Genomic DNA, 12,500 nt, shown 5'->3' on the forward strand with positions numbered 1-12,500 from the left:
AAGAGAGAGAGGAGAGAGGGAGAGGGAGAGGGAGAGAGAGAGAATGAGGGAGGGGAGGGAGGGAGGGAGGGGGAGGGAGGGAGGGAGAGGGGGAGAGAGAGAGAGAGAGAGAGAGAGAGAGAGAGAGAGAGAGAGAGAGAGGAGGGAGAGGGAGAGGGAGAGGGAGAGGGAGAGGGAGAGGGAGAGAGAGGGAAAGAGAAAGAAAAAGAGAGAGGGAAAGAGAAAGAGAGAGGGAAAGAGAAAGAGGGAGATAGAGAGAGAGAGAGAGAGAGAGAGAGAGAGAGAGAGAGAGAGAGAGAGAGGGAGAGGGAGAGGGAGAGGGAGAGGGAGAGGGAGAGGGGAGGGAAGAGAGAGAGAGGGAGAGGGAGGGAGGAGGGAGGAGGGAGGGAGGGACAGGGACGAGAGAGAGAGAGAGAGATAAAGATGGAGAGAGAGAAAAAGACGGAGAGAGAGAGAAAGAGGGAGAGAGAGCGAAAAAGGAGGGAGGGAGAGAGAAAGAGGGAGAGAGAAAGAGAGGGAGGGAGGGAGGGAGGGAGGAAGGGAGGGAGAGAGGGAGAGGGGGGGAGAGAGGGAGAGGGGGGGAGAGGGGGAGAGAGAGAGAGAGTGAGAGAGAGAGAGAGAGAGAGAGAGAGAGAGAGAGAGAGAGAGAGAGAGAGAGAGAGAGAGAGAGAGAGAGAGAGAGAGAGAGAGGGCGGAGGGAATAGTGTGAGTGATTTAAAGTGACATTTATGCATTAAAAATAATGCAGGCAAATAAAACTTTTAAAAATCTTCAAGAGTTAATTTTCACTAAGGCTCATGAAATGAAAGTCGACCAATAGACATTTAACTGAATCAGAATCAAAATTTTCTCTAAATATAAAACATAATTCCTAATTTCTTATTCTTCCCCTTTAACAGAAAATAAAATAAAATAATCCAAAACTACATATTTCTCTATTAAAACGTCAACCCACTGATGCCAGGATGGAATGTACGTACAGCCCATGTCACTGTAATTTTAGTTTATTGATTTGGCTTTGACATTGATAGCTTCACTATATCTTAGTCATCAAGGAGTCAATTCTTACCTGATCTCAAGTATTTACCCTTTCTTTATTTTTTAGAAGGATTCTGCACTTTTATATTGTTGCTATTTGAACCCACATTAAGTTTACAACGATGCGAATGTCACTAATAAAAATAATGGTAATGAAATTAATAGAACAAATAAAACGGTTTCCCAAAAATTCAAGGAGTGGAGCTATAAGCCGAGGTCAGGTAAGGCTGCAAACAGACTCCTTGGTGACTAAACACTTGGTGACTATTTGCATGTGTTTCCGATACACAAGTTGAAACTGGCAATTCAGACACATGGCTTCTCCTCACACAGGCATATATTTCACATGCCAAGAGGTGAGACTGGCAGGAGACACACTGGCAATGTCGAGCGGTGAACTTGGACGTAAAAGGAACTTTAGGCAACATTTAGGATTACTCTTGATGAAAAGAAAAAAATATTTAGATTGCAAAATTTCCACACTTTGATTACTTCCTACTGTTTTGCTACAGTTTTAGTACATTAAAAGAGCACAGATTATATTAAACACACATTAATAGTTACACAAAAGAGAACAGACTATATTATACGCATTAATTATTACACAAAAAACATTACCTTATTTATGAGGGTCACTGGTTAAAGTTAAAATCTTTAAATTAGACAAAAAAATACCAAATTCATTAAGGGAGCTATACTTCTACCATTAATGTGGTTTGCAAAGAGCGCTACCTGAGGGGGGGGTTAATTCGCACACACGTAAAATTGCCGCTCTGACTCTACTGCCTCGCATTGTCCCTTAAATGCACTGGCAACTCAAAGAAAGCTAGAGGGAGCGAATCTGAGCGTTAGCGTCTACATCACAAAAAGGCATTGCAATCTTACGCCTGCCCACACAGACTACTCAAGCCTTACTTGCTGAATTATTCCTACATTGCTTGGTGGCAGTCCGAATCCTGGTGAGAGTCCATTGTTGAGTGGGGCGCTCGGTGAGACCCCATAGCCTCCACCTGACGGCAGGGTGGATGATTGAGGGGCCCCACCCTGATAGCCTGGGGTAGAGCAGGCAGAGGAGAGGGAGGAGGTGGAGTTAGTGTGCTGGTGGCGGCTCAGCAGCGGCGAGTCCTCAAGCACTGGAAGGTTAAACAGCTTTTAGTCGGTAACCCCAAACTGCTAATAACCCCTTTTCTTACTTTTTCTTATCTTCTTTGCTTCTTACGCGTTACTGAACATTTGCTAAACAGTCTTCAAATCTTTAACATATAGGTACACTAATTTCACTAACCTGAACCTTGCTCAATGCCTTTCAGAGATACAGGGACTAAATAACAAATGGCCATGGTTTATACAGATATAAAATTTTAGCTTTATTAAACTGTATACCATTATGTCCTTAATGTATGAAAGTTTTTCTTTTTTTTTTTTTTATCTCTTCATCAAAAGCTTTAGAACATGCATGAATGTGTACTGTACACAAACAAAAAAAATCATAGATTTCATTTAATATTCATAGATAGAACACTCCTCTTTAATAAGTCTGACACTGCTTACTTGTAATCTTTTTCCACAGTCAGTTTCTACATTGGCAGGACAATTAAATATATAAAATCATAAATGTGTGTACTACTGAGTATACACCGAAATGTAACACTAATTTGTCATTAAATTTTTCCAAACATTTAATTCCTTCATTACCTTATAAAGTCAATAAACCAAAAAAGCTCTACGTCCATAAGCACAATCTCTCAGTGGCAGCCTCAAAGCAGATTCACAAACCCTACCTTTCTCACGCCGTCCATCTCACCACCTTTACCTGCGAGTAAGGCCTACTTCAGAAAACTGAGCTTTCTGTGTGTGTGTATGTAGCTACAGGTGGATCTTTCCTTATCAACCTTGCAACAAGTTTTCCTTATCAGTTTCACAATGTAAACAATAGTCTGACATAAAAAATTCAGTGATCAATCAAAATTCAGTATAGAGCTGATCTTCTGTCCATGTTTTATGGGCAGTTAATATGTATAACTGAAGTTCACAAACCTTGCTTCTGGCTTGAATGCTTGTAACTTTTAACTTTTAGGAGTGCAAAGCTCTCTGATGGGATTATCTAAAAAGTTTAAGACTCTAATATAATAAAAAAAATAATAATATAGGACAACAGAGGGTCAGCAAAGCTTCAGTAACTTACAAATTCCAAGAGAAATACCTTCTGCATAACACTTCTTCAACAACAGAAAACGCACAGCATTTTATTAACATACAATCTCCCATAAGATTTCACCAAAAACAAAGGCTTATAAAGATGAAAAGGTTTTGGCATTAAAAGATAATATTAGCAATATACCCACAATGACAATATCTGGCTTAGAATGTACAAAAAAAAAGAAATGAATACACCCTGCAGGACAGACCATACAAAAAAAAAAGAAAAAGAAAGAAAGAAATAACTAAAACACTTATTAAAAACCTCCTTTTGCATGACTCACTTGCACCATCTGAGAAGCGTCGGGGAATGCGGCCCCCTATGGTGTACCTGGCCCAGCTGCGGCGCAAGGCCTTCAGCACCGCCATCTGTGTTCGTCCCTCTGCGAGCCCTGGAGCGGTCTCGTCAGAGGTGTGTGTGGAGGGATGTGTAGGAGAGGGCTGGGAGGAGGCAGGTGGCGAGAGGAGAGGTCTGTTAAACCCTGTTGTTAAGGGTGGCAGCGAGAGGGAGGCGGCCGATCCAAAGGGGAAGGTTTCGAGAGGAAGACGCAGGCACAACATGCAGAGGGAGGGGAAGAGGGAGGGAGATAATGGAAGGAGAAGAAGCAAGAAAAGAGAAGGGGAAAGGATGCAAGAGAGGCAGAAGAAGGAGAGGAGGAGAAACAAAAGAAAAAAAAACAGACCCCAAATCCACAAGAGAAAACAAAACAAAGCAAAGAAGCGCATGCACAGCATTACAAGAATTGTGATTCCACAGAACAACCAGTAAACCCACATGAGAAAGAGCCACAGTTTTTGGTTTATTTGTCCCGAACCACAAAAAGCGAGCATAAAAGGGGTCGACCAAGGATAAAAGGTACGGGAAAAAGAGAAGGAGCCATGAGATCAAATCATTAATGTCAATACATCTACAACTACATTACACAAAGCACAATATCTTGGGCTTAAAACAAATTCCATTTCCTTAAAAGATTGGCATTCTCTTAATATAAAAATGACCATGATTCTATCAACCAATGACAAACAAATAAATAACTGAAAAATAAACCCATACCAAAAAGCAAATTAAAAGTAGAAGTAGTAGTAGTAATAATACTTACAATTATAACTATAACTATATCTACATTCATAACTATATCTATAATAATAATTTCAATAATAATTTCAATAATAATAATAATAATAATAATAATAATAATAATAATAATAATAATAATAATAATAACAATAATAACAATAATAATAATAATAATAACAATAATAATAACAATAATAATAATAATAATAATAATAATAATAATAATAATAATAATAATAATAATAATAATAATAATAATAATAATAATGATAATAATAAAAAATAGTAACAATAAAATTTAATAAACAAGTCATTTCATACTAATCTTATTGTCTTTAACAGGAAATGGAATTGGTTATAAAACACCAGAGAACGCAAACAACACAGAGCAGAGTGTGTGAAGCTGCGTAAAAGTCACACATACAGTAAGAATCATAATGAAAAATAAAAAATAAACAGAAAAAAAGGAAAAAAAACAAAACATTGAATTAAAGAACAGATTAGCAGCAAAAAGGGGATTAAACTACGGTGCTTTGAAAAAAAAAAAAAAAAAAAAACAAGAGATGGACTTATAAAATCAAAAGAGATACCTGGTAAAACAAGCATCTAAAGGGGGCTACAAGCAAGCAAGAAAGAGAGAAGGGAAAAAAAACAAAAAAAACATGGGGTGCTGTTCCAAATTCACGTGTCGGACATTCCATTTTCGTGTTCGAGTGAAGGGGGAGAAGGGGGAGGGGGGAGGGGGGAGGGAAAGGAGTTTGAGGAGGGGAAAGGGAGGGAATTTGAGGGGGAGAGAGGAGGGAGGGAGGGAGGGAGGGGAGGGAGGGAGGGAGGGAGGGAGGGAGGGAGGGAGGGAGAGAGAGAGGGAGAGAGGGAGAGAGGGAGAGAGGGAGAGAGAGGAGAGAAGGAGAGAGAGAGAGAGAGAGAGAGAGAGAGAGAGAGAGAGAGAGAGAGAGAGAGAGAGAGAGAAAAGAGAGAAAGAGACCCTTTAAACATTTTCAGAAGGACCCCTAGACCCTAATGGCACAAACCTTCCTCGTAGTCACCGTCCTCCTCATCACCGCCATCAGAGGTCGGAGGACAAAGAGACAGGAGTGGGAAACTTCAACCACAACTTACATTGCCTGGGAAGTGAGTGCGAGCGCGTCACTCCAGCGCCCCCTGGCTTGGGGCTTAGGGAGTGGTGGTGATTTTGCTGTGGTGGAGGTGTGTGGTGGAGAAGATCAAGGGAGGGCACATTGGGGGCAGGCAGGGTGTCCGCACGGTCCCTCTGGTGGTTACGTCTCTCGCGGGAGTTCTCGAGCATCTCTTCGAAGTCAAGAACTGCTTCCTGTTTGGGGGAGGGTAGGTAGAGAGAGGGTGACGGAGATTGAGATGGTGCTGTAGTGGTTGGATAATAATGTTGACGATTGCACTATTCATATCTTTATTATATATTTATTTCTTCATCTGTTACTTTATCTATATATCTATTTATTTATCATTTATTCTAAGTATTTATTAAATTATCAGTCTGCACATTCATCAAAGACTTATCTACCTTTTCATTTATGTATTTACCTATATATATCTATAACACTACATTACTTGACTCAATTTTTCTCATTTTACTCATTTATTTCTTTTCTTTTCTGCTACATATAAATGTATCTGTAGTGATCTACAAGAAGACTGAGGAATGATAGATTTATTTACTAACTCCTTCCTTTACGAATTTACAAATCTGTGATCTATGGCCATCTACAGTTTGACTTTTAGTAACATCTGATGGTGTGACTTGATCATGATATTCATCTAATCAAAAATAGAGATTATTTAGCCTAATTGCCAAGGAAATAATGTCTCTAAATTAATAATACCATATTTATAGACAGACAAAACTGCAAAGAAACAGAAAGAGAGAAATTACCACCCACATACATCACCAAGTTATACCTGATAAAAGGAAAGAAGGAAATATATAACACAGAAAAGTTGTGCAGTCACACATATGCCAGCGCACAAAAGCACCGAATGTATAAACTGAAAACAAGGTAATCGAAACAAAGTTCCCTCGGCACCCCCTTCTATCGCCACTGACACCCTTAACGCTGGGCTCTACCTGCAGGGCCTCACTCGCATCCAAGTTGGAGCTGGAGTTGAGGCCGGAGCTGGAGTGGGACGTGGTGTTGATGACATCCGGTGGGGGAGACATCAGGGGCGTCCTGCATCGCCTGGGTGGAGGGGGAGGGGGCGTTCGTTCCCGCAGCGACTGGGACCTTCGTGCGATCGAGGAGGTCTCATGTTTCAGGGTCTCGATCTTCCTCGGCTCCTCGATCTGCAAGAGGGAGAGGAGCACATTCTTGGGGAGCCTACTGACTGGTTTTCTTCATGAGTTTTTAAAAAGATTTATACTGTTTTCAGTTTTTTAGATTTAGAGTATATAGTTAATATTCATTCTGGCTTGTAAGTCTACTCTGCTGAAAGCTGTTATATCAAACCAAGCATTTATTAAAACAGAAATATTAGTTAAATGATATATTTCAGTTTGCAAAATGCAATTTAGCTGTACCATTCATATACAAAATTATATTACTAGTATCTTTGGAAATACAATCTGATCTTACCCCCCAACACCCTGAAAACAAACAAATTAATAATCAGATAAATGAATTAGAAATAATAATCCCCGGTAAAATGAAGAGACACATTGAAAATTACATTAGTTTAAACAACCTTTCTCTGCACTATGTCAAAGGCAAATAAATGCATGGTTGCATTTCCACAAGAATCATTACCACAAGAAGCCTAAAATTTAAACATTTTCTTCTAGTGTAATATTGCCTCATTAATTCAAAATATGGATTAACATGACTCTATATACAATGTTTCCAGCTTCTCTCATATATTCATGGACTGCCACTGCATTTTGTAGCTATTCACTATAAAGGACTGCAATGAGTTGTTTCTAATTTTCTTTCAACCCTAGACCGATAAAAAATGGTAAATCGAGCATTAAAACTTACTATTTCCAGCCTCGTCTGTGAGAGTTGGTTGGGCGGCGCTTCGTTTTCCTTCCCCGGAGACAGGCCGAGGAGAACCTCCATGGACTTTGTTTGTCGACGCCTGGCCCGCTTGAGCTTCTTTAGGTGTCGAAGGGTTGGGCTGTCATTCTTCGAGCCCTGATAAGAGGACATGAAGGGCGGGGGGGGTAAGTGAAAGAGTAATTGTAGTTACAGTACAATATAAGATATGTATGTACACTGCCTCTATATGGAAGAATATATAAAAATGCGAACCTCTGAGTAAAACAGTGCAAGCAATTCCTCTAAACCTATCACAGAAGTTAAACATTCATATCCTTTAAAGGAACCACATGAATATTATAAAACAATCAAACATTCTAGAACGAAATCATTGGATACATTCCCACCTGTGTGAGCATGTCGCAGTATCGCACAAAGTCCAGGTCAATGTGGTATCCATAGGGGCAGCAATGGCACCGCCCTGAACGACCATTCTGCACATGGCTCTCATACACACTGCTCCCCGATGTGTTGTGAGCAGCTGTGGGGTCAGGAAAGACATTTGTGCAAGAATGAGGACCTTTGCATTGCAATTTGTGTATGTATTGGTTCACATTACTGTTTGCCGCGTAAGGATGGGTATGAATGTGGAAGTGTAAAAGTGCAAATACGTGTATTAGTGTCTTCATAAATGTGTGTGAGAGTGAATGTGAATGTGAATGTGAGTAGGTGTATTTTTGCATATGTGTATATGATCATTCCCATAACTTCCTATTCATATGTACGGATACTTCAAACCATGTACATAATTGTCATTTATATTAACAGTGAACGAACCCTTTTCTGTCTTTTTCCACTAACCTTTGAGAGGCGAAAGGCTGCTGAAGTATTCTGCTGCGTTGGTCTTCATGTTGTCGATTCAGAGGTGACTGAGATCTCTCCTTAAGACATCAACATCTGGAAAATGAAAATTACAGTTACTTTTTAATCAGAAATACAGCGGGGAGAAAAAATGTCTGTAAATTTCTGAATTAATCTTTGCCCAATCATAGAGTTAGCTTCAAGGCAATCTAAAGGAAATACAAAACTGCTGACAGAATAAAATAAATTCCAGATTACTTGTGAAAGGCTATCAAGATTTACTGATTTACTGCATAGAAAAAGAATACCATGTGTTCATTACATGCAAATAGATGGGGGAAGGCTTGCAAGGTTCTCGTAGACCTACATTTTTTAAAATAATTCTTTAATTTCCCTGCATTGGTGCAATCAATTGAAAGTACTTTACAATTCTATAAGACAACCAAGGCTATTTAAGTTACATATGAGGTTCCTTCCTCATCAATACATGTCTACACGTCAACGAAACACAATCTACATTCCTAGAACCTGTTTTTAATCTTGAAAAAAATAGATGCCATTCTTTTGACCATGTTAAATGCCTGTAAATATGCCATGTTTTCATTAAAGACTTCGGCAACAAATAAAACAAATTTATTTTTTTCTTTTAATGCCAAGCAAAAGGCAACTGTTATTCGATATATAATCCAGAGTTTGGGCACTTCATTTGCTTATTTTCTTATAGTCTTTAGCGAAAGGATAATATTACATAATCAACCTTTCTTATTCTCTATTTAATCAGTTCTTCAATTCACTTTCTGAACAAGGAATCAAGTTCTTCAGCATCTACCTTACATGAATAAAACATTGTCACTTCGGGAAACTGCTATGATAGGAATTTCAAAAATAAATATAAGATCCACCAAATCAGTCCACACAAGACAACAAAATATCACGAGATAAAAATCTAAAATCATCAAAAATAACTTATTGGTAGAAAGTTAACACTCAACCACTTTCTACCTTATCTTCACCGTCAATTTTACACCAAACATCACAAAATATACCTCGACAAAGTCTAATCTTTATCAAAAAGCGTAAGATATCCTCACACGAACACCCAAAAATAGACTTTAAAGCCATTTACCTCAAGAAAATAACAAAGAAAGCGTGTCCGGCTCATTACTAGCTCGGCGTTGATGTCACCATCAGCTGATTCGATGTAAACAAAGAGGGGAAACGGACGCACTGTATTTTCAATATATTGTTCCTAAAGCCATTATCGCTATAATAATTCTGACCACTTATTTTGCTGCTGAAGTTTGATTATTAGGTAGCATTGTTATCAAGGTCGTTAACATATTATCTCTATTACGTAATTTCAGCATAATCGTTTTATTATCTCCGTCGCTGTGACTGTCAAAAGTATTACTGTTATTATCATTGGTCGCAGTAGAGGTAGCATTAACATTATCATAATCATTATTACCATTACCATTACCATTACCATTACCATCACCATCACCATCATCATCATCATCATCATCATCATCATCATCATCATCATCAATATCATCATCATCATCATCAATATCACATATCATCATACATCATATCTATCATCATATTCATATATATCATTACATTTCATATAATAATAATATATCATAATATACATATAATATATAATCAATCATAATTACTACATATATCATTATATTACTATTTCATATATATAATATTATTATTATCTATTATATTATCATATCATTATCTATATTATTATTATACAATATAATTATTATTATTATTATTATTATTTTATATATTATTATTGTTATTATTATTATTATTATTATTATTATTATCATCATTATATATTATTATTATTATTATTATCATCATTATATATTATTATTATTATTATTATTATTATTATTATTATTATTTATTATTATTTTATTTATTATTTTATTATTTATTATTATTATTATTATTATTATTATTATTATTATTATTATTATTATTATTATTGCTGTTGTTTTTAAATTTGTCATTATGATCACTCGTTATTACCATTAGTGTCACCATTATCACCGAATCTCTATTAGCTCTATCATAACTTTCTTATCAACCACTCAAGTCATTATCTGCTCATTATATGCTCATGGTCATTAGTGCTAATGGTGCTAATGGTAATGGAAGATGATATTTCATATAATTTCTCTTATTCCTCACACTCACTCATTCACTCTCTTCTCTTCTCTTCTTTTTTCGTGAGAGAGAGAGAGAGAGAGAGAGAGAGAGAGAGAGAGAGAGAGAGAGAGAGAGAGAGAGAGAGAGAGAGAGAGAGAGAGAGTGTGCGTGTGTGTGTGTATGTGTGTGTGTGTGTGTGTGTGTGTGTGTGTGTGTGTGTGTGTGTGTGTGTGTGTGTGTGTGTGTGTGTGTGTGTGTGTGTGTGTGTGTGTGTGTGTGTGGTATGTTTATGTTTATGTTTTTCTTTATGTGTATGTGTATGTGTATGTGTAAGTGTATGTGTATGTGTGGGTGTGCGTGTGTGCATCCGTACAAGTTCGTGTACGTGCGTTCACTTATGCGTGCGTGCCTGATTATCCATCACATATGAGCGGTCTTATTCATCGTCGCCTACGTACATACGCTCACACAGTCATGCAGCGTATACGTGCGTCAATGTGAATGTTAATATGCATGGCCGTGTTGCTTTAGGCCCAAAGATAAGAGTGCAAGCAGAGGCGACCGGAAAAGAAATGTGCAGGAGACTGATTTTAGTTTTTGACTGAATAACCTCCATCGCATCGAGAGAGAATAAATAAATAAATATATATATATATATATATATATATATATATATATATATATATATATAGGCCTAAGATTGATTAGCTTTCTGTGACAGAGCTCATAGCCAGGATCCCTTGGCTGTGTGTCCCTTCCTTTTCCTCTGCTGATGGGGATATTATATGATTATTTTCCCCTGCTTATTTCTACTTACAGACCCTGCGTTATTAATAACAGAGTAACTTTTACACGGCAGGATAATCAGCTGAGCAACAGAAAAGCATGTCTCTGTATGTATTTATTTAGCTGTATTTGTGAATCTAAAGCCTCCTGTATCCCCCGCTGACAACGTCCTTGCTTAGATCGGCAGAATGCACGATGCACAGCGGACACGAAACTCTTAAGAATAATTGCTGGTGTCTTTGCACGTGCTTCACAAACCGAGCCAAGACCTTACGACACGGCAACAGGAAACACAAGATAAGGGAGGGAGGGGGGGGGGATTCGAGGCCACGCTGTTCCGGATCTTTTTTCATGAAACCGTTTCGTGGCGACTTTTGCCTGTTGTCTCTTAGGGTGCCAGTGCCTCTCCCCCCTAACCCCCTCTTCACCCTTTCCCGGGTTTCGCTAGGGTGTGGGGTGAGAGGGGGAGAGGGAGGGGGGGGGAGCTGCGGTTTCGATTCTGGGAGGAAATGAGGGTGGGCGTGTTCTGTTGTTTGGAATTTCTTTGTTTAGATTCTTCGTTTTGTTTGGTCTATTTTTTTTTTTACCGTTTTTTTCTAACTCCGTCTCTCTCTGTGTATGTCCGTGTGTGTCTTTGTCTCTGTCTCCGTCTCTCTCTCTTGTCTCTTGTCTACGTCTCCGTCTCTGTCTTTCTATTTCTCTTTCTCTGTCTCTTTGTCCGTCTTCGCCTCAGTCTCCGACTTTATATCTGTCTTTGTCTTTGTGTTTCTCTAAACTAATGCCTCTCTCTCTCTCTTCCTCTGTCTACTCCTCTCTGTCTCCGCCCCTTTCTCCGTCTCTGTCTCCCCGTCGCTCTCCATTCACTCATTCATTCGTTCTCTCATTCATTCGTTCTCTCATTCATTCATTCTCTCATTCATTCGTTCTCTCATTCATTCATTCTTTCATTCATTAATTTTTTCACTCATTCATCCTTTCTTTCATTCATTCATTTTTTCACTCATTCATCCTTTCTTTCATTCATTCACACACACACAAAGGCCCACCGCCCTCCTTATTCCACCACACAATGCCCCCCCCCCCCCTCTATACACACGTAAGTTTTTCTCTCTGTCCCACGCCCATCCACACTCCAGTCCCCTTCCACGCCCATCCACACTCCATTCCCCTTCCACGCCCATCCACACTCTAGTCCCCTCCACGCCCATCCACACTCCAGTCCCCTCCACGCCCATCCACACTCCAGTCCCCTCCACACCCATCCACACTCCAGTCAACTTCCACGCCCATCCACACTCCAGTCCCCTTCCACGCCCATCCACACTCCAGTCAACTTCCACGCCCATCCACACTCCAGT

General features: G+C 39.0%; 1 protein-coding gene across 3 annotated transcripts in view; it reads right to left on the reverse strand.

Annotated features, from left to right (window-relative positions):
- LOC119598586 (KN motif and ankyrin repeat domain-containing protein 2-like) overlaps positions 1 to 12,500 on the reverse strand; it is a 60,639-nt gene that overhangs the window by 16,046 nt on the left and 32,093 nt on the right. For 2 of the 3 annotated variants that reach the window (XM_037948236.1, XM_037948235.1), the window contains exons 3-9: positions 8,182 to 8,277; positions 7,728 to 7,861; positions 7,321 to 7,476; positions 6,417 to 6,632; positions 5,435 to 5,645; positions 3,522 to 3,719; positions 1,954 to 2,171 (exon numbers count right to left, since the gene is read on the reverse strand). In XM_037948236.1, coding sequence (XP_037804164.1) covers positions 1,954 to 2,171; positions 3,522 to 3,719; positions 5,435 to 5,645; positions 6,417 to 6,632; positions 7,321 to 7,476; positions 7,728 to 7,861; positions 8,182 to 8,230 — 1,182 coding nt within the window. In that variant the 5' untranslated portion in view covers positions 8,231 to 8,277. The remainder of the gene's footprint in view (positions 1 to 1,953; positions 2,172 to 3,521; positions 3,720 to 5,434; positions 5,646 to 6,416; positions 6,633 to 7,320; positions 7,477 to 7,727; positions 7,862 to 8,181; positions 8,278 to 12,500) is intronic. The other variant, XM_037948237.1, reaches the window with a different exon arrangement.

This window comes from Penaeus monodon, chromosome 41 (assembly GCF_015228065.2).
Source record: "Penaeus monodon isolate SGIC_2016 chromosome 41, NSTDA_Pmon_1, whole genome shotgun sequence".
NCBI classification, from domain to species: domain Eukaryota; kingdom Metazoa; phylum Arthropoda; class Malacostraca; order Decapoda; family Penaeidae; genus Penaeus; species Penaeus monodon.